This window comes from Marmota flaviventris, chromosome 9, assembly GCF_047511675.1.
Source record: "Marmota flaviventris isolate mMarFla1 chromosome 9, mMarFla1.hap1, whole genome shotgun sequence".
NCBI classification, from domain to species: domain Eukaryota; kingdom Metazoa; phylum Chordata; class Mammalia; order Rodentia; family Sciuridae; genus Marmota; species Marmota flaviventris.
In genome coordinates, this window is record NC_092506.1 from 39,208,014 (window position 1) to 39,232,160 (window position 24,147).

At 33.4% G+C, this 24,147-nt stretch overlaps 1 protein-coding gene across 1 annotated transcript in view; it reads right to left on the bottom strand.

Moving 5' to 3' along the window:
• Positions 1-24,147, bottom strand: part of Luzp2 (leucine zipper protein 2) — a 286,032-nt gene that overhangs the window by 73,703 nt on the left and 188,182 nt on the right. Inside the window, exons 6-7 of the mRNA XM_027936693.2 lie at positions 9,232-9,306; positions 1,464-1,628 (exon numbers count right to left, since the gene is read on the bottom strand). Coding sequence (XP_027792494.2) covers positions 1,464-1,628; positions 9,232-9,306 — 240 coding nt within the window. The remainder of the gene's footprint in view (positions 1-1,463; positions 1,629-9,231; positions 9,307-24,147) is intronic.

Genomic DNA, 24,147 nt, shown 5'->3' on the forward strand with positions numbered 1-24,147 from the left:
CCTCAGAATTACAAAGCTATTTTTCCAAGTCATTAGGTGTGAGGAGCCTCAAATTCACCTCCTGCCTTAGACTGAAACAGGAGGAGGAGTCAGGGTGTGGCTTCCTGTTGGGTGGATGATATTGTGTGGTAACTATGCATTTGATCAATTGCAAGGGATTTACCCAGGATTTTTCATGAAAAACATAATGCAATATAGCATTATCTAGTTTTCTTATCTGAGTTAAGTAAGCAAATTCTTTGAAGCTAGAGTTTTTAGAGAAAGGCCCAGAAAAAATAAGTAGAAACCTATTGACTTAAAAAATTTTAGAGTTCCTTCAGTATAAAATGAGATGAAAGATGATAACAGAATGGATTAGAAATACTTATTTTTTAAAAGATTTTACAGAATAATATATTAATACCTCATGATAAGATTAGATAGAGTAAATTTGTATAGGTATACATTGACTAGTAATATAAAAAAACACAATATTAGAAGACAAATAAGTCTTCTAATAAAGCAAATAAGCATTACTTATTTCTATCTCTCTATCCCTACACTATAAATTTCATTTATCTCCTTCAATGCAAACACAGGCAATCTCAGAAATGAGAATTAAGAAAACACCCTGTGTAACATGTTACTCAGTATTGGCATCAGTGGTCCTTGGGTGGTTCAGGGATTGCATTAGAAGTCAGACTGATAACAATGGCACTCCTTTAATAACAAGTGATACGTGATCAGGAAGACAACTCTTTCAAAGATATTGCTTGAAACAAAACTCCTCTTCCAGCAGGAATTCCAGGCTGTCTGGATTTATTCACATGTAAAACCCAGAAGGCTAGGTATCTCAAGATGAAAATGGGCAGCAGTGAAATGTTCTCTTTCTGTCTACTGTAGTGCAATGGGGGAGTTTAGAGAAAGGATTACTTGAGTCCATTGTTCCCAAACTTGATTGAACATTAAAATTCCCTGAAACTGTTAAGAATTACTGATGGCTAGTGTTCTGTTCAAAACTATCTGAAAAAAATAGGACTGGGGTCAGACCCTATGTATCAGGATTTTAAAAAATTCTCACGTGCAGTCACTGTTGAGAGCTGTGGACTTACCCTATAATAGAATATTTTTGTCAGGGTGATATGTATACCCCCAAAGACAGCATCAAATATGTGTTGTTTATTGTAATACAATACAAGATATTTCTTTTAACTTATTTAAAATTATTTTTGTTGCTTTCATTGTTTTAATTTTAACAATTATTTGGTCCTGCCCAACATATAGGCTCTCTAAAGGAAATCTGTCTTCCAGCCCTCTCCTTGTGACTACAGAGACTTTACAAACTGGTTACGATCTTCCATATACTTCCTAAACTTTAAATAAATTGAATATCTTACTTGGGCTCACTCTGTTGATCATATAGAATGTAGTATAAAGACAGTCCAGTACTTGACATTACTTTTCAAAGCTCTGATAAAACGTACCTTGCTTTTTGTCTTTTCATCTGGAATCTTAGCAGCAATTGTCCTAGTTGGAAATAACATCTGAGCTGGATTTGTTGTGATTAGACTCAAAGGTGGAGGTTGATCACGGAAAACTGATGTCAAACAGAGTTGCACAGTCTCTTTCATTGCTTTCATCTGTGACTCCTAAAAACAGAAGAGAGAGGGGCATTAGCATTTTTACATATGGCTTTGGTCAAAATTTTCCACTTCCATTCTTCTAGCCTACATTTACTTCCCACACAAACATATATCCCAACTTATAGGTTCATTATCCCAATTTATAGGTTCCATTATGACATTCTCTTTCATTCATGTTCAGTCTATTTCTAGGAGGTAATGTGTTTAGTGACATATTTTCAACACCAAAATTCAGATTGCATTCTATTCTTCCTCTTGAATTGTCATGATTTCAATCATGATAGATCCCTAAGAAGGAAATATACTCAAGTCATTCTGAAATTAGATGCCCTTTTTAGATACATGCCATCTTTCTATTGGCATCAATCCTCTTTATTAAGAATTGCTTCCCTAACAATGCAGGACACTGTGTTTCTCAGATTACCTGAAATGTGTTCTATTTCCCCATATAAGTGGAAAAAAAATGTCTCTGATAGAACTCTCATTTCTTCTGGACTTTTTTTGGCAATACAATTTAATCTGATGGGCTAATATTACCTGTGTCTTATATAAACATATCAAAATATTACACATCCTTTCATATACAAGAAATAGTTTTATGCTTTGAAGTGTCTATATAAATGACACTATTATTACTATTTTACATGGAAGAAAAGAAGATTCAGTGCTTTCACACAGGAAGATTTCTGGTTTGAAAACAAGGGCAACTGATTAAGATAGATGACCATCTGTAACTCCTATCTATCCAAACAATCAATTATTAAAAATAGTTTTAAAATGTCAGGATTAATAAAAATCTGAACACAAATAATAGAAAGATCCCCAGTTACTAAACTGAAGATATATAAATATTTTGGAAAAAAATGAATGGGATATTCTTATAGTAACTAAGGAGTAATTTGGGGCATGACCAGATAAATTGGTGTCATATGTATATCCATTTAGAAGCACTGGAGGGTGCCTTTGGACTATGAGAGAGAGGAGAGAGATTAGTCACTGGAACCAAAACCCAAGGGTGAGCTGATGCATGTGGAGTTACCCTTTTAGCACACACATAGATTATTGCAGAAACAAGGTCTGTGTTCTCGAATATGACAAGCTCTCAGCGCATTCTTTTATGTTATATACCATGCCAGGTATATATATTTATCTAGCATCCTCTCCTATTTCCTATTTCTTACTACAAAGCCCTGTTGGTCAACTTCTGGACAGTTGACGTAGATCCTTTCTGAAGCTTGCCATTTTGCTTTTTGTTAATATTTATTTTAAGATGAGAGTTCTTACTGATAGAATAGCAATTCAAAAATCACTCTCTTTAGGCCATGACAATAAATTAAAAACAACATGACAGCAGTGGCAGTAATATAAGCAACTGGCCATGTAGTAGAAATAGAACATGCATGCATTTCCTTTTCATTACTTGTGCTCTGTCAAGTTGTCTCAGATGAAATAAAAACTTATTAAGGGGCAACCTCTATCGGGGGACCCTCTTGCCTCTGGGAGAGTTCTGTTTGTATTTTTTACACTCAGATAAATTATGTTCCTTTCACTCTTGTTTCCATTGTCCTGTGAATTTCATTCTTCAGATTTGAACTTACTAAGGACTAGGATGGAGGAGTATGAACTGAGCATGGAGGGAGGGACTGAGCTGAATGATGGCAATGATGAATTCAACTGTTTTATTCAAATTGATCCCTTTTTATATTTACTCTAATACCCAGATTCTTGCCTCTCTCCACCCCATCATTTTCCACAACTGATTTTGTTTGCTTTCTTCATATTTTTTTTCAATAATTGTGATTTTTAAGTATATGCACTCTTGTATATGTTTGACAGAACTCAGCATAATCCCTGATACTACAGGGTCTCAAAAACATCTTAAATAAAAAACTTAAAAGTTACTTGAAAGTAGTGTTTCTGTACATTAGTGAAGAAAATTTACAAGTTATTAAAAAAAACAAGTGGAAAAGAAGTCATAATCAGATTTTCTGATCTACTTGTTTTTTGTTGCAATCCCAACTGACCCTTTTCTTCTCTGGGGACATACTAGGAGATGATGGCATTGAATGCCATGTCAGGAGCTAAATAATGTACATGGCTGTGAGCAATTTAAATATATTTTCTCCTTTGCATGCTAACAAGAGACAGGGAAAAAGAAAAAAAAATGACTGAATCAGACATATCTTGACCAAGAACCAAAGATTTTATGGCTTTGAAATATTGAATTTGAATGCTTAACTATGCAGGAAGCAATGATGTTTGTTGTGCTCACTGTACTCATATTTTGTTTTCTCATAGCACTATTTATTTAAAACTTTGGTCTATGGAAGTTTTAAAGTATATGTTGACATAATATACAACTCTCTAAAGGTAAGCAATAATGGAACTCAGTTGCTAAAATTAATGAATAGTATAAACTGATTCAAACATTGATCTTTAGTAAATATTGTTTGAGCAAAACAAAAATTTTAAAGGAACATTGAAAGGGATGCACATATACATTAAATTTGGGTGCCTAAATATTGATGCACTCACCTGTTTCCACAGGTCTCTTGACCTTGCTAGAATAACCCCAGGTTAGCAATGTAAACATTATCAAATGTGCTCTCCACCTCTTCCTTTTTCTATCATTCTGGGAAGCTAGCTTTCCTTCATATTTTAACCTATTCTTAATGTTTTACATTCTAGTTTTCTTTCCTTGGGTCACAAGCCTGCATCAGACCTTTCATCTGGAATTTGGTACAATTTCTTGAATGTGTTGCAGGATTTTTTGCCAAAGATTATGGATTTCTGCGAGCAAACTGCCCTGATTTGACCACTTTCTATATGACCCCTAATCAGTGCCTCTTAACGTTTAACAGGACATGTTGTTGATATTACTCATATTTGGCTCGATGAGGTTCAATGAACAGGACCCAACAATTTTACAATACATATAAAAGTCATTGCATTTTCATTTATACTGCTAACTGAAGTCTGTCTTAAAGCTGTAGGCTACTGCTCACTTTGAAATTTCGCTAGGACAGGATGTCCCTTAATGCACTGTGATGTACATCATATATAGTGTAATTTACTCTAGATCCTAAAACCTATTCTCTTCCAAAGTCAATCTTGTTTGTGCTGTCTTTGCACTCACTGCATCAAACCACTTTTCTATATGCTATTATGATACAAATTTCTTAACTATACCCCTCTGCTTGTCTTGGTATCCTTTGTTTATAGCCCCTCAAATATCCCCAGCTGCAGATGCCTTACGCAAGGGTCCACTTTGGAACATTTAACTGAAAATGCTCACATACTTAACTCACAGTTTATCTTTTAGGAAACAGATCTTGAGTACCCTTTCTAAGAATATGCCTTCCTTAAAGCCACTATTACCTTTCCTAATATTATGCCTTACTTAGCCTTTACATCATTTCAATTTATTTTCTTGCATATGTGTTTATGAGTTCATCAAGTTTTGAAATATCTTTGAGGGTTGGAAGCTTTTCTGCAGCATCAGTTTTCAACTGAAAAAATATTTGTAATTAAAAAAAGTAAAGAAAATCCTTCAGAATGTAGAGGCTAATGCCCTATTAACATGAGGAAATAATGAAATATTTCTATTTTATCCAGCACATTTGGTAATACAATTATATTATTATCACAGATATTAAAAATACTTATATGTGTACTATATCCTATGGAAAGTTCATAAGAAATAACTGTTATATGTGATCTTATGATGGTGAGAAAGTTAAAAAGTAATATTTCATGTGAATATATATTAGTGCTTTTCTCCTAAAAATGCATTTTGTTTGGGGACAATGAAATACATCCTAGAAATATAATGGTTCTCCTACTATCTAATCTCAGAGTAATGACAATTTATAACTATTCATGCTCATCTTAACTCTTGTACATAAAAACACAATCTCAGAAAGATCAGGGTGTAATATCAGCTGCTGGCTTCAGAAAGACCATGAAGAGTTGAAACTTATGTATACTCAACTTTATTTCTGACACAAATCAACTCTACAGTCCCAGGAGTACTCAAAATATTTGGATCTGTGCTCTAGTAGTCCCCAAGTCCCTTGGAAAATACTATGAAAATATGTTTATTTATTTGGTAAGTCATGTCTTCATTTATGTATTCAAATAATAACAATTTCTTGTAATTTGGCTATAAGCCAAATACTATGCTTTTGCAAAAAGATTTCTCCTTTTGACAACTTTGTCCTGAGAATATAGGTAAATCTTATCTGTATTAATGTATGATTTCCTAGGTAAAATTTTCTGAGACTCAGATGCTATCCAAACTTTTTTTGGTATGAAAGGTTGAGGGATTTGTATTCCTTATGGCCATTTTTATATCCCAGTTGTGAAAGATGACCATAGTTCATAAGATATTGCCAAATAAATAATTGATTGTTTGGAACCTCAAGGTTGATTTTTAGATTTTGAGGTTATTGCTGCTTATATTAGAATAGTAAACTGAGACTTTTTTTTTTTTACTATATATGTCAGGAGGACCAAGTTTCAGTTTGAAAATGTTTTTATAATATTTTTGAGGTATTTAATTAAAGCCAAGATATACCATTCTTAGGAGATAGGCACCTGAATAATATAAAAAGTCTCATATAAAGATGATGGAGAGAGGTGAAGAGCAATCTCATTAAACTGGTTTTTATCCATTTTGAAATAAGCAACATTTCTATTTGATTTTATGACTGCTGTTTATGTGCCTCATACATACCTTACATGAGGTTTGTTGAACTCAACATCTAATATGAAACACTTTTATAGTTCACTATAAAAGGAGTGACTCAATCCTAATGGTTAAGGGGGAAATTGTTTTAACAGAGAGACAAGCTCTGTGAGCTCATTCATTAATAATAATAATGACTGTTTTGCATGTGATAGGTATTGTTCAAAGCACTTTACTTTTCTAATGCATAAAAATCTCCCATCACCTTTATAAAGTACTTTGTATTATTGATCCCAGAGAAATTTAAAGAGTTTGAGGGATTTGAACATGGTAATTCAGCAAAAAAAAAAAAAAAAAAAAAAAAAAAAAAAAAAAAAAAAAAAAGTTTTAGTTTGAAGATAGGGAGAAAGATTCTGGGAATCATTATTTAAGCAATACAACATGCAGACTCCCATCTTAAATCCAGACTGTGGCATGGTATGGGCTGGGTACATAAATGCATATGTAAGAGAATGAAATTGGGAAGAAGGAAAAAACATACCTAAAGATGAAGAAGCAACTCTACCTTAACCCTGGGTTTAATGACACAGGCCCAATTATAATGTACCAGTGAAGGGTTTTGTGACTATATCATTGTAAGTGACCCAAGTATACTTACATTTTCTGTGATTCTATTGTCTTATGACTCAGTATATAATTATTTACTAATTGTTCATGATCAGGAAATTATGAGAAATGTGGGAGTCAAAATCAGATATCAAATATTTTCTATTTCCCATAATACCTAGCACAAGAAAAAACATTTTAATGCTATTAATTTATGACTAACTGAAAAGCTTCTGTGAAATCAAATCAGAAAAAAATGTAATATCAGTTTGATCCAATAACCAGATATGATAAAAACTAACAGAATGTCAAGATCATAAGAATTCAATGTTTTTTAGGACTAAAACGTATTATAAAGATGGTGGTAGAAATGACAAAGGTTTTTTTTTTTAATTTTTGTTTTAAGTTGGTCTACTTGAACTTTAAGTTTACATGACGCCTCTGAATTTCTGATTTCACTGATTCTATAGTTTCAAATGCCTTTTTACAAAGTAATGTTATGTAGCATGAGTTGGATATGGTCAGAGATTAGTCTATATGAGTGTACACTTCTTTTCTATGAACTAACACAAACTTTACAAAACTAGAGTTTTCATAAATTATATTTTATCTTCTCCACAGAATAGCAGACTCCCCTAAAATTATTAATTATTTAGATAAATTAATTTAAAATACAGCAGTAATAAAAAAGTTAGGTTGTTAAGATAACAAATTACTCATTCAAATGTTAATTGATCCCAGAGGTCTAAGCCTTATAAAGGAATATCATCAGCACTCACAAATGCTCTTAGTAGCCCCTCTAAAGGACACTGCCTAGATATCCTGTTTGACAATTTGGCTATCTTAGCTGTGATAGCCAACTTTGTTTGGTCATATCATACTGAGGAAATGAATAAAGTCCCTGAGAAGTGGAATCTTAGCCTGGTCCTTCAAAACCATGGCATAGTAACATGTGGCTGATGAAAGACATCAACAAAGCTCAAGGTAAAACCAGATTTAAATATTCCATTTTCTTTCTATTTTCCAGCCAGTTTGTTATTAGGGGGCACATTCCTTTCTTTGGAAAATTATAGTAATACACTGTGTATAAATAAATATATTGTATATATTTTTTATAAGTGCATTAATTTTGCTTGCTTAATTTTCTCAATAAAATGACTACTAATTAATCACAAAATAGAACGCTCTTGAAAACAGAACATATTTTCTTAAAATTAAAAAAATTATTTTGCTGATTCTACAGAACAAATTAACAAATATCAAGGGAATAGAATTCCTAATTAAATGTTTAATAATATTGCATTAATTATATAATTTACATGCGCTACATACAATATTTTACATAATTTTATGACACAAAAATTGTAACATATACATAAATGTAATATACACATATGTTGCATACCTCAAATGTACATCCCCCTCCATATATAACACATGTATGTAATATATAAAAAATACATGTATGCATCTGTATGTATTAAATATTATTTTTCTTTATCCATTCATTTATTCAAAATCAAAACATTTGAGATTGAAAAGTGCTTCTTGCAAGCATCCCTAGTAAATTTTACTGAGTCTTTTCCCAAAGGCGATTACTTCTATGAATTTGATGTATATCTTGTCCTTTAAACTGATTTTATGATACACAATAGAAAACATATAGTTCATGTATTTGAATGATTGTTAAATACTGTACATATAATGTTGAAAATTTTCACTCAACATTATATGTTGTATGTGAATCAATGTTGATACAAATATATTGTTGGTTTATTCATTAAGTTTATATTTTGCCTTCAAAATATCGTTATAGAAAATATATGAACTTTGTACATTAATTCTACTAAAAATAAGTAATTAAATTACTCCCACTTTTTAATATGAACATTGATGCATTTAATGTGCTTGTGCATATTCCCCAGTACATAAATTCTAAGACCTTTTTAAAAACTAGTTATAACAATTGAATGTCAATGACTATTTCTATTTACTTCACAACTCATTCATCCAGAGTTATGTTAATGCATAATATCTTAGTTGGTGCTATATGTTTATTCATGGAGTTACATAACAAATGTAGCAATAAGTTAAAAATCGAAGCCATGAACTCACAGAGCCTGAAACTTCAGTAAATATATTGTAGAAGGAAAAAAATGGAGACCATAGAGACTATCACATATTCATGAATTCTATAACTGTCTTATATGCAGAGCATCTGGAACAGCATTAATAAATCAAAGAAAGCAATGAGCATACTATAGTATTTTTTTTTTTCAAAAAGCAAAGTGTGATGGCTCATAGATGTAAACTTACCCTGTCAAGAGCTGCTTTCTCTAGTTCATTTTTGGCTACAGCTAATTTTTGTTCCAGATCAGTAAGCTGTTGGGCCTGTAACATAAAAGAAAAGCAAGTCTTTTCAGTGAATTCTAAAATCTCTCAGCCTATTTTAAGTATCTGTCATTCATTTCCAATGAATAAAATATAGGAAAAAAATACTTTATAAATTTCATTTACAAATTCAGGTTTAAAACATAATTTTGCAAGGTCATTTGATCTGTATGCAAAAAGTGAAATATTCTGAATGAATATGCACTAAATGTTTCACTGGACTAAAGCATGTTTCCAAAATTTCAACTTAAGTCTTTGAAATATTGTGATTTGATCCATCAATTATGTTTCCACTTCTTAGGCCTGAACTGTATCCCCCTGAAAATTTCCTATGTTGATTGAAGTTCTCACCCCAAATATGACTACATACTTTTATTGGCTATAGAGGTATTATGGAGGATAATTAAGGTTAAATGAGTTCATAAGGTTTATCCCCAATACTTTGAGGACACATGTTCTTCTAAGGAAAGCATGAGATTTTTCTCTACTACACCACATTTAATAACCATGTGAGGACAGAAAAAATAGTACTACCAATAACCCAAGGAGAATCCTCTCCAGAAACCAAATATATGGCTATCTTTATCTGGGGCTTCTAATGTTAAGAGCAGTAATAAAATAAATTTGTGCTGTTTAATTCACCCATCTGTCATTTTGTTATGGCAACCCAAGCAGATCAGTGCACTAGTATTCACTGTGTTTTTTTTATTTTTGAGTCTTAAACATATATAAATGTATCCCATCATATGTCTGCAATTCTCAAATACCAAAACTGTGTTCTTTAAAGAAAATGGCTTCAGATTTGAAAAATACATATTCAAATCCTGCCTCCATCTCTTCCTAGTCATGTGATCTTGGCCAAAGCACTTGACTTTTCAAAATTAAAAATGACAATACATTTCTACACCATACAACAACATCCAAATGAGAAATATTAAAAATTGGAAGTTTCATTGTCAGCATACCTATAGCATTTGTACCACCTTGATTTGTTCCATTATTATTTTGCTCATTCATTTATCTTTAACTATTCCCCATATTTCTACTCTTCCTGACACTGTGCTTCACCTTGAGTATTGCAGAGGTTAATTTAAAAATTATCCTTTCTCCTAACTGACCTTTAAGCTTGTTTTCTAAATCTAGTTTATTATGGTATAAGTTAAGAGAGAATAATTGAATACATTTATTTTAATTTGTATTATGAATGCTCTCATCTGATTACTTACTAGAATTAAATCAAGCATTTCATACACCAACCAATATTAGTTTGTTGAGTGTGTGTGTATGTGAATATATATATATACACATATACCAGGGATTTAACTTTTGGGGTGTTTTATCATGGAGCTACATCTCCAATTCTTTTCAAAATTTTAAAAATTTTGAGACAGGTTCTCACTAAGTTCCTTAGGACCTCACAAAGTTGATGAGGATGGCCTCACACTTGGCGATCCTCCTGCCTCAGTTTCCTGAGTTACTGGGATTACAGGTGTGTGCTACAGTGCTGAGCTTGAACTTGGAACATTTACCAGAAACTCTGCACTGATGGTAATTAAAGAAATCCCTATTCTCAGAGAGAACAAATTTGGTCATATACAAACACACATATGCTTACAAATTCAAATAGTTACAGTGGCTGAAGAAAAAAAAATATGGCATTTGCTGGTAAATTGATGAAGCAGGAGACGATCATGCAAAATGAAATAAGTCAGACTCAGAAAATCAAGTGTTGAATATTTTCTCTCATATGCAGAAGCTACACAACAGGGGAGGATCCTGTGAAGTCTAAAGGGATATTAATGCAATTGTGGAATTGTGGAAGAAGATAAAGGGGAATGGAGGAGTGATGTGAAAAGGGAGGAACTACCAAATGAAATTGACCAAATTATGTGATGCTTATATATGAATATGCCACAGTGAATTTTTCTTATTGTGGATATCTATAAATCACTAATTAAACAAAACTATAAATAAATATAAGAAAAATCATTAAAGTAGAGGAAGGAGAATGTGGGGGAGGAGGTGGAAAGGGAAATAGGAAATGCTTTTGACTGAATATAAGCACATTTATTTCTTGCATATACAATTGTGTAAAAGTGAAGCTCACTATTACATATAATGCACTAATGAAAACATTTGTAAAAAGAAAACTAGAAAAGAAAATAGAAAAATTGTCAGTTTATAATAATAACTTATATCCCTACACTTCATTTCATTTCTGTCTTCTTCCACATCCTTGGCCACATGACTTGCATATCTTCCCATAAAGAGATAAAGCATATTTATTTTTCCTTTGATTATGATTGTGTCCTTGAAAGTTACTTGAAACTGGGCTTTCTCTCTGATTTTTCTGACATTTCATGGGAAGGATATAACTGAGTTAAACTGCTGGAACAGAACTGCCCCTGTTAAGTTCCTCGGGAAAAACCCAGGTTAGAATAGGCCTGCTGGCGAATAAGTAGATATGAGCCATGCAGGGACCCAGGAAAATCATTGACTTCCACCAACCCACAATGATTATTGTTAGCCTCTGGGTTTGGGTTGTTTGTTTCAAAGTAAAAACTATTGATATAGATAGAGAAGAGAGCTCTTCTGAAAGAAGGATGAAAGTAGCAAATCATGCTTGGAATTTTAAGACCTTTCCATACAAATAATATTAATGCTTTTGAGCAAAAATAAGCAGAGAGTATACATAGCACACTGAGCAAGAAGCAAGTGATAAAAAACATGAGATAGTGAATGGGACAAATAATGCAATGCCTTATCTGTGACAATAAAGATATTATTTTAAATCAATAAGAGCATAGAGGAGTATGAGAACTTCAAAACTTGTATTTGAATCTTATACTGCCTTTTCTACATGGAATTGTCATCTGCCACAAATATTTAGTGCTACTTATGCAAAGTTCTCCATTTTTTTTCTACAGGTATAAGAAAATGTTAGTTTTCAAAGTTGTGCATCAGTCTTCCATATCGTTGTCCTCCACTTTATAGATATAATAGAGCATAGATTGTGGCCATTGAAATTTGATAACTGGTTCCTCCTGTTTCCCAATTTTTAATCCATTGGGAATTAAATGGATTAATTCCTCAGCTTTGTCTTATAAAGATGAAAACAATTGTAGTAATTACTGTATAGGATTAATGATAAAGATTAAGTGAATTAGTATTTATAAAACACTTTAAAAAGTATGACTTATCAAATATAACAATACTTGATAACAGATGTGTGCCTTTTAACTGCCATATATACTTCTAGGTGTGGTCTGATATATGTATGTATATACATACATATATCTCAGAAAAGGAACAATATATCCCAATATAGCCATCTCGAGAGCTTACATCAGGTCAATAAAAATGAACTAAAAAATAAAAAATTTGCTTTTAAAACTATTATTGCCATAAATTCACAGGATTTTAATTATTTACCTTTTCTAGAATCTCTTTGGTCCCCAGCAAAGAGACCTTGAAAGAGAGTAGGTAACAGAAAGTATAAAAAAAAAATATTAGAATTGCACATGTCATCATATTGTTTTTGTATTTGTTTCATTTTGATTTGCTTTTTTGTAGTACTTTGAATTTTACCAGGAGTTCTTTACCATTGAAATACAACCCAAATCCTTTTTATTTTGTATTTTGAGACAGTGTCTCCCAAATTGCCAAGGCGACCTTAAATTTGTGATTCTCTTGCCTCAGATTCCTATGTTACTGGTATTACAAGCATATACCATTGGACTCAAATACCATCATATTATGATATGTCAGTAATAGCTCAGATATTGGATTAGCTCATGCATACTAGCTGTATTATATGCCACAAGAACATTTCTGTGAATGGTAAAATATTAGAAGACCTCTGAAAGCTAGGGAACTTAACAAGATAGTACACTTGATTTGTTTTGACTTAATAAAGTTAAACAGAGAAAATGCAATCTTTTGTAAAATAAATATGATTTTAGAGACTCTAATAATGATTCAAGGGTAGCTCTAATTCACATTAAATTATTTAACAGAATTTATGAGGTGATTAATTGTTCTTAGTCCAGGCGACATTATTTGCATACATAAGATTGGAAATATGCATACAGGAAGAAAATGCACATAAAATTAAAGTAATCATATAAGATTCTAATTTCTAAACTGGAAGTGAATATAGGCTGAAACTGAGGGAAGAAGGGAAACTTCTCAGTGTGGTCTAACCAGTCAAAATGTCTTCTAATAAAAGTAATAACAGAAAGCTATCGCACACATTTTCTTACCTGTGCATTTCTTATTTGAGCTTTATAACGTGTCATGATACCAGGGTTCATACCTTAATTCTTAATACTTAAAAATTCTTAATCTACTAAGAAATATAGAAGTACAGAATTCAAAGGATTTATAGACATGGAACTCCAGGGCTTTCTTGACTCCATGCTCCTTTACTCTAAGCTCAGAACTTCTGAAGTTGTTGCTTTTTTGTTTTTGTTTTTTGTTTCTTTTGTTTTTGTCTGTTTGTTTGGTTTCTAAGGATTAATTTTAAATTAAACTACATTTTCTCCTGAAAAAAATGAAGATGTACCTTTGGTAGATGAAGTAAAAATGATGCTAGATGGTTAAAATTTAACTGAAATTTCAATGAATCATTTAACAAAAATTTCACAAGTGACTAATTCTATGAGGTTGTAATTCATTGAACATAGATTAGTCTGTAAGTCCAAATTGCTGAAAAGCTCAGAGACACAATTTATTTTATTTTTTCTCTACCTTCTTCAATATTTCTTCTCTTGATTTTTCTCATGAAATTCCATGAGGTCATAGAATGTTAAATTCATATATATACATACATACATATACACACACAATATATGCATATATATATATATATATATATATATATATATATATATATATATATAAAATATATACATACACAAGTATACATGTATACATTTATATGGTACATTTGTATTATATGTTGATATGTGTATCACACATATATGTGTATATAGATAAACATATGTGTGTCTATCTGTGTGAATATTATCTGTATCTCCCTTACCTTTTTCCAGAAAGGACTTAATATCATTCTCACTTTAAACATCATAAAATGTTAAATGACAATGGAGGATACCAGTGAAGCCAGAATTAGACAGGTAGTCAGTATAGATAGGTAAATCGAGTCAGGTTGGATCAAGGAGGCCAATTCTGAATGAGTAGACAAGTTGAAGACTGTCCCCTGAGAGATTAAATCTTAATTCCTTCAGATCCCTTCCCCCACCCTTATCAAGAACCTGCCCCTGCTCCAATCTGTTGCTAAGGTAACCTGTCCCAGGAATTGCCCCACCCTACAGCAAGTTTTAAGGTTGTTAATGTGTCCTTGGCTGCTCCATCCCCCTCTTCCCCCTTCAGCCCACCTGTTTGCCACATTTTAGCCATCCCAAGGAGCATTCTTGGGTATAATCACTGAAGGATAAAGATAAGGGGAAAAGGGCAAGAGAACAAAGGAAGCCTAGGACATATAAAAAGGGCAGAACACCTCGCTTCTTGGGATATGAGAATATCTGAAGAAGTCTATCTTACCCCTTTTGAAATAAATCTTACTTTATATGCTTGCCTCAGTGTGCTTCTCTAATGTTCAAACTTCAATATTTGAGGGAACAGAACTCAACACGAATAATCGGCTGTATCACCAGGTCTATGGGAAATGTGCTCAAATGTCTCATGACTGGGGTTTGAAGACAAGGTTGGAGTAGCAACAGCAGAAAAAAGGCATTGATAATTGAGCTATTAGCTTCTATCTGTTTTTCTTGGCTGAGCTGTAAATTTTGTTCCAAAAATTCTGTCAGTCATGTAAAAATGAATGTTATTGGCTCAAAACTTTTAATTTTCAAAGATAGTAAGCTTCTCAGAGACACAAAAGATACTGAGATTTTCCAAGAAATGGCTGTTTAAATTGACAAACAAAACATTATAATTCAATACACGAAATCATTTTTTATGGGCCACATCAATAAAATCCAAGACCATGATTCACTTTAAGCCCAAATTAAAAATTAAAACCTAGAATACTATGAGTGTGTGAATGTGTGTGTTTGTGTGTGTGTGTATTTTCCCACCAAGTCACAGAAAGCTCCATAAAGATTTTGTAAAATTGAATTGCCCTGCAGGTCATGCATAGTATCTCCATTCTCTTATGCATTCAAGATTGGTCAAAATACAAAAGAATGATAAACAGCTTAAAATCTAAGTTATGAGATTACAGCTTTTTTCCCTTATAATTGGATCTTAACAGTTAGCTAGTTATATTTTTATCCCATCAAATGAGAAAAACCAAGATAGATTAATGAAATATCTCGTTCAATGTTACACAGAAGGGAAATAGATTTGTAATTTGAAATCAAGCAATATGTATCTCTATATAGCTGGCACTCCTAACCACTGAAGTCTATAATGCCTTTCTGCTTAATCACACACTGATAAAAGAACAAAACTGTAGTATAAAGATAAACATTGGCCATTGGGTTTTTTAATGTAGTACCTGCTCATTTCAACATAAATATCTTGAGAGCAATACTGGGAGACTTGGCTCTGAATGACTAATATAGGTGTAAGAACTAAATTTAGATCCCACATCACAAACAAATAGCTTGGTATTACATCTAGTAATATGTACTATTGAAAGAAAATTTTAATGTGACAAACTTAGAAAGTTCAATAAATTTTGTTTTGGAGAAATAAGTGAAAATATACAATTTTCAAGGTTAATTTTAAAAATTAAATTATATTGTCTATATATATATATATATATATATATATATATATATATATATATGATTATTATGACCACTTAAAGAAAATATATCATGGAGAATTTTTTATGTATTTGATATTGAATTCCTTTCTCCTCTACAGAGCACCTAGACTTTGAGACAAATTTATGTACATCCTTTATCAGTCATGTCTTAGGTGAGATATCAGTGCTCATTTCTAAAGATGGGGGATGTGATTGGATTTAGCACTTAATTAACTTCAGACCAACTCCAAGAATATATGTACCCTTGGTGATAGGAATGCAAAATATCTTGTCTAAGTGAAAACGAAATATATTCCTTGCTTTTTCCAGTAGAGTATGAGAACATTTAAGTCTAAACTCAAATATGCACAATTGCTAGAATAACAAAAAGCAACATGAGGCTACAATAGTCAAGAAACAAAGATAGCAACAGATAACAAAGAAAACAGAACAAAGAAAATAAAAGGTAAATATATAACAGGCTTCAGTGACTTCATAATCAGACCATATCTGTAATCAAGGGTCTTATGTTTTTAGTGAATATATGTAAGCCAAATTTCCTTATGTTAATTAATTTCTAATTAGGTAATTATATTTTATTTATTTAAAAATAAAAGATTCAAATCATCTCCTCCTATACATAACAGAGTAACCAGTGATAGACTATTCTTCTTTCCACCAACCACTGTGAATCATGTGTGCCAGGCAAGGAACCCTAAAATATGAGGAATGTAATAACTACACTAGTTTTCTGCCTGAGGTCAATTTGTTAACCAAAGTACAGAGGGGAGTGACCCAAGCAGGGATCACTGTGCTGTAGAGATAGAGATTAGTATCTGGGCAGATTAAATGGCTGTAACACATGGGGCAGGCAGCAGAGAAGAGTAAAGAGAAAGATGAGACTCCCCTAAGTTAGGATAGGGGATATTCCTTTATATCCTTCACTGAGAGTTGGTCTACATATGCAAAGTTTAATATCTCACTGAAGATAAATCTTAGAGAAGCTATAACATGGCTAAGAACAGAATAAAAACAGTCAAGTTCATGTACTGTAGAAGGGTCTTGGAGTTCCAGAGACATGAGCCAAATGTTGCTGCTAATCCTTCAGGGGTTAAAATGACAGCTGTTAGGTAAATAGTCAAGCACAAGAGAGTATTGGTAAACTGTAGATCAAAGACCAAATATGCCCCACTAAATCTTACTGTAAACATAATTGTAAATAAATTCACATTTTTCAGTACTGAATTTTCTAAAATCTTGAATATATTGTATTTCCCATTATTATTCTACTATTTGTATTCCCATGCACATGTTAAAATGTTTAATATGATGCTGAAGATCTTTGAGTCTTGTTAAGATTTCTCTAAGCATATGATTATTTTTAACCGCTTTTACTTGTTCAGGTGCTGTCTGGAAGCTTTGTGTTACAGTGGTGGAACTGAGCAGTTATCAGAGAGCCATGTGGCCTGCAAGGATGGAAAGTTTAGTCTGTGACCCTTTACAGAGAAAGTTTTTTTAACCCTGACTTAGATAATGGCCCCTTGTAGGTTAACTTTACAACCAGAGATATGAAAAATTATGCTCTATATGTGTAATGTGAATTCTAATGCATTACTCTGTCATATATAAATTTTAAAAATTAATTTTAAAAAAGAAAGGCAAAATCAAAACCTAGATATAATTTGGAAAGGGAGAAGAAGCAGGTGTTTGGAGGTGCAGCTCAGTCAAGCTACAGGACTTTGGGTATTTATTAACTTGAATATTTTATTGATCAAGAACTTAAAAAGTATTGTGTACTTAATGAGAAGGATTTAGGCAATCTTTGCACATAAGCTGAAAAAACTAAATACAAATTATAAGAAAGAAAATTTTGTGGGATGGGCTTAAAGAAATAAGAATGACAAAATAAAAGACCACTAAATATGAATTGATACAAATAGAAATGATCGATTTTTAAGAAGAGTGAGAGGAAAAAGTTGAGAGAAACATAATCAAGACCTAAATATCTTTAGAATAATATCAAATAATTTACCATATGTGCATTGCAGTAGCAGGAGAAGAGTGTGAAAAAAATGTGTTCAAAATTGCCAAGGATAGCATAAAAAGACCAAAAGTTCTTTCCTAAATGAACGAACTGAAAAATCACAACAATGAAAATTACAAAACATTACTGAGAGAAATGACAGAAGTTATAAATAAGTGTAAATATACAATGTCTATCAATCGAAATAGGCCTTGTTTTTGAATAAATATCTAATAATTATGTCATTTGTTCTTTTTAAAATAATATACATATGAAATGCAAATCAGATTAAAATTCCCACAATATCTGTTTCACAAATTTGCTAATCAATCTGGAAAATCTATATCAAATAATTTTTTGAAGTGCTAGCATGTAGAGTTTATGCCAGCAGATTACAAGATGATCTCCATAGCTACATTAATAAAGACAGTGTGGTAGGGCATAACAACAGACATGCAACAATGAATAAAAAATACTCCACAAATTCACCAAGATCTCTATGGTAAATCAAAAAACATGCATAGCGATTTTAGTTTTTAAGAAATACAAATATAAGGTAGGCAGACCGCGCGACCCAGAGAAGGGGCCCAGCGGCCCACCTGTGTGGTAGACAGACCACCCCAGCTGGAGGAGCCCAGCCTCCCACCTGTGTGGTAGACAGACCACTCCAACTGGAGGAGGGGCCCTGCCGCCTGCCCGTGCGGTCACCTGACCAAGCTCTTGACAAACATAAAGTTTCCCCAACACCCCCACCTCATCAAACACCTTATGAGAAAAACTGATGGAACTCATCTTGGAAAATCCCACCAATCCTTAAAACCCACCAACCAGTTGGCTGGCATGGCTACCAGTGCTGTTCTGCAGCGGATCAGGCACCTGGTTTACATCTCAGAGAATAAGAGTAGAGAGGCCACAGGTGGAAGCTCAAGTCCTCTCACACTGACTACCACCACCATCCTGAACCCAGAGACTCAAGCTAGGAATAGACAACTCCACCAACTGGAAGAAATGAAAACAGAGTTCTGAGAGACATTTTTTTTCTTTCTTTTTCTCTCTTCTCTCTCTCTTTTCAGCCATTTACCCAGTCTCCTCTACCCTTCACCCTCGGGTCTTCGCAACCTTAACATATGTGAAACCAAAAACTGTGCACGAAAAAGGTCTTTAACAACTGAATCACCAGAATAATATACTATAGAGGAATTGCATATGCCCCACCTCACTTCCCCCTTTTTATTTCTTTTCTTTTTTCTCATATTTTCTTTTTCCCGCTCTCTTTTTTCTCTTCCTTTTCTTGTTATTTGTTTTCCTCCCTCTTACTCCCTCTATCCCACTTGCAAACCCCTAATTTTACTATTCATAAGTAGGGTAACCTTATGAATACAGATAGGAATTTGAATCTATACATTCTTCCATAAATTACGCATCTATTGGTTAGAGCTCTCCAAAGTTACTAAGTTAGATTAACCCCATACCCTCACTACTTTCCCCATAAACATAACATCCTACACCTGAAATTCAGTTTTCTTCAAGCTACCAGAAACGGTATGCCTTTCATGAAACTAATGACTGTATTTGTAAACAATAATTGAAACCAACATTTATAGACATAGAGTCTAGCTATAAATGTAGTAATAAGGAAAACGTGTGCTTAGATAATGTACTATTGATATTGAGAACTGTTAACATTGCCTTCTCCACAAAAGGGAGACTTTGCAACTATACAAGAGCAATATAAATATATAGGGGGGAAATTCAATAACACAAACATTTCACAAAGCAGAAAGAAACACGAGCAGTATGAAAAGACAAGGAAAGAAAGAACCACAAGCAATGCAGGTCAACTCAACTTTAGAAGAGGTGATATCTGCAGCAGATGGAATGTCAGATAAAGAATTCAGGATATACATGCTTCAGAAGATATGGAGTCTCAAGGAAGACAATAGACAGCAAAATCAGACAATGAAAGATCACTTCGACAATGAATTACATAAACAAATCCAAGAAGCAAAAGATCAAATATACAGGGAGATAGAGGTTATAAAAAACAAACAGAAATCCTAGAAATGCAGGAAGCAATAAACCAAATTAAAAACTCAAATGAGAGTACTAACAGCAGAGTAGAACACTTAGAAGATAGAACATCAGACAATGAAGACAAAGTATTTCAACTTGAAAAGAACATAGACAGCTCAGTGAGACTGTTAAGAAACCATGAGCAGAAAATCCAAGAAATATGGGATAACATGAGAGACCAAACTTAAGAGTCATTGGGATACAGGAAGGTATAGAGGTCCAAATCAAAGGAATGAGCAATTTGTTCAACAAAATAGTACGCGAAAACTTCCCAGACTTGAAGAATGAGACAGAATCCCAAATCCCAGAAACCTACAGGATGCTGAATGTGCAAAATCATAAGAGATCCACACCTAGACACATTATAGTGAAGATGCCCAACATACAGAATAAGGAGAGAATTTTAAAAGCTACAAGAGAAAGGAAGCAGATTACATTTAGGGGTAAACCAATCAGGATAACAGCCGATCTTACAACACAGACTCTGAAAGCTAGAAGATCCTGGAACAACATACTTCAAACGCTGAAAGAAAATGGGTTCCAACCAAGAATTGTGTATCTAGCAAAATTAAGCTTCAGGATGGAGGATGAAATTAAAACCTTCCACGATAAACAAAAGTTAAAAGAATTTGCAGCTAGAAAACCATCTCTTCAAAACATCCTAGGCAAAACATTACAGGAAGAGGAAATGGAAAATAACAATGAAATCCAACAGTGGGAGGCAGTACATTAAAGGGAAAAAATATTCAAAGAGGAAAAACAAACCATGTTAAGTAACATAAATAAACAAATATGGCTGGAAGAACAATCCATATCTCAATAATAACCCTAAATGTTAATGGCTTAAACTCACCAATTAAGAGACACAGGCTAGTAGAATGGATCAAAAAAAGAGATCCAACAATATGCTGCCTACAGGAGATGCATTTGATAGGAAAAGACATACATAGACTAAAGGTGAAAGGTTGGGAAAAATCATATCACTCATATGGACCTCAGAAACAAGCAGGAGTATCCATACTCATATCAAATAAAATAGATTTCAAGCCAAAGTTAATTAAAAGGCATAAAGAGGGACACTACATACTGCTCAAGGGAACCATACACCAACAAGACATAACAATCATAAATATATATGCCCCAAACAATGGTGCAGCTATGTTCATCAAACAAACTCTTCTCAAGTTCAAGAGTCTAATAGACCACCATACAAAAATTATGGGAGACTTCAACATACCTCTCTCACCACTGGACAGATCTTCCAAACAAAAGTTGAATAAGGAAACTATAGAACTCAATAACACAATTAATAACCTAGACTTAATTGACATATATAGAATATACCACCCAACATCGGATACAAAAACATATCAGAAAAATTGTGCACCATGATCAAGTAGGATTTATCCCTGGGATGCAAGGCTGCTTCAATATACGGAAATCAATAAATGTTATTCACCACATCAATAGACTTAAAAATAAGAACCATATGATCATCTCGATAGATGCAGAAAAATCATTCAACAAAGTACAGCATCCCTTTATGTTCAAAACTCTAGAAAAACTAGGGATAACAGGAACATACCTCAATATTGTAAAAGCAATCTATGCTAAGCCTCTGGCTAGCATCATTCTGAATGGAGAAAAATTGAAGGCATTCCCTCTAAAATCTGGAACAAGACAGGGATGTCCTCTCTCACCACTTCTATTCAACATAGTTCTCGAAACACTGGCCAGAGCAATTAGACAGACGAAAGAAATTAAAGGCATAAAAATAGGAAAAGAAGAACTTAAATTATCACTATTTGCAGGTGACATGATTCTATACCTAGCAGACCCAAAAGGGTCTACAAAGAAACTATTAGAGCTAATAAATGAATTCAGCAAAGTGGCAGGATATAAAATCAACACGCATAAATCAAAGGCATTCCTGTATATCAGCGACAAATCCTCTGAAATGGAAATGAGGACAACCACTCCATTCACAATATCCTCAAAAAAAAAAAATACTTGGGAATCAACCTAACAAAAGAGGTGAAAGACTTATACAATGAAAACTACAGAACCCTAAAGAGAGAAATAGAAGAAGATCTTAGAAGATGGAAAAATATACCCTGTTCTTGGATAGGCAGAACTAACATCATCAAAATGGTGATATTACCAAAAGTTCTCTATAGGTTTAAAGCAATGCCAATCAAAATCCCAATGGCATTTCTTGTAGAAATAGAGAAAGCAATTATGAAATTCTTATGGAAAAATAAAAGAGCCAGAATAGCAAAAACAACTCTAAGCAGGAAGTGTGAATCAGGCGGTATAGCGATACCAGACTTCAAACTATACTACAGAGCAATAGTAACAAAAACAGCATGGTACTGGTACCAAAACAGGCGGGTGGACCAATGGTACAGAATAGAGGACACAGAAACCAATCCACAAAACTATAACTACTTTGTATTTGATAAAGGGGCTAAAAGCATGAAATGGAGGAAAGATAGCATCTTCAACAAATGGTGCTGGGAAAACTGGAAATCCATATGCAACAAAATGAAACTGAATCCCTTTCTATTGCCATGTACAAAAGTTAACTCAAAATGGATCAAGGAGTTTGATATCAAATCAGAGACACGGCATCTGATACAAGATAAAGTTGGCTACGATCTACATACTCTGGGGTCAGGCTCCAAGTTCCTTAATAGGACACCCATAGCACAAGAGTTAATAACTAGAATCAACAAATGGGACTTACTCAAACTAAAAAGTTTTTTCTCAGCAAAAGAAACAATAAGAGAGGTAAATAGGGAGCCTACATCCTGGGAACAAATCTTTACTCCTCACACTTCAGATAGAGCCCTAATATCCAGAGTATACAAAGAACTCCAAAAATTAGACAATAAGATAACAAATAACCCGATCAACAAATGGGCCAAGGACCTGAACAGACACTTCTCAGAGGAGGACATACAATCAATCAACAAGTACATGAAAAAATGCTCACCATCTCTAGCAGTCAGAGAAATCCAAATCAAAACCACCCTAAGATACCATCTCACTCCAGTAAGATTGGCAGCCATTATGAAGTCAAACAGCAACAAGTGCTGGCGAGGATGTGGGGAAAAGGGTACACTTGTACATTGCTGGTGGGACTGCAAATTGGTGCAGCCAATTTGGAAAGCAGTATGGAGATTTCTTGGAAAGCTGGGAATGGAACCACCATTTGACCCAGCTATTCCCCTTCTCCGTCTATTCCCTAAAGACCTAAAAAGAGCATGCTACAGGGACACTGCTACATTGATGTTCATAGCAGCACAATTCACAATAGCAAGACTGTGGAACCAACCTAGATGCCCTTCAATAGATGAATGGATAAAAATTTGTGGCATTTATACACAATGGAGTATTACTCTGCATTAAAAAATGACAAAATCATGGAATTTGCAGGGAAATGATGGCATTAGAGCAGATTATGCTAAGTGAAGCTAGCCAATCCCTAAAAAACAAATGCCAAATGTTTTCTTTGATATAAGGAGAGCAACTAAGAACAGAGTAGGGAGGAAGAGCATGAGAAGAAGTTTAACATTAAACAGGGACAAGAGTTGGGAGGGAAAGGGAGAGAGAAAGGTAATTGCATGGAAATGAAAGGATACCCTTATTGTTATACATAATTACATACAAGAGGAAGTGAGAGGAAAGGGAAAAAAAGGGGGGAGAAATGAATTACAGTAGAGGGGGTAGAGAGAGAAGATGGGAGGGGAGAGAAGGGGAGTGGGGATAGTAGAGGATAGGAAAGGCAGCAGAATACAACAGACACTAGTATGGCAATATGTAAAACAGTGGATGTGTAACTGATGTGATTCTGCAATCTGTATACGGGGTAAAAATGGTAGTTCATAACCCACTTGAATCAAATGTGTGAAATATGATATGTCAAGAACTATGTAATGTTTTGAACAACCAACAATAAAAATTA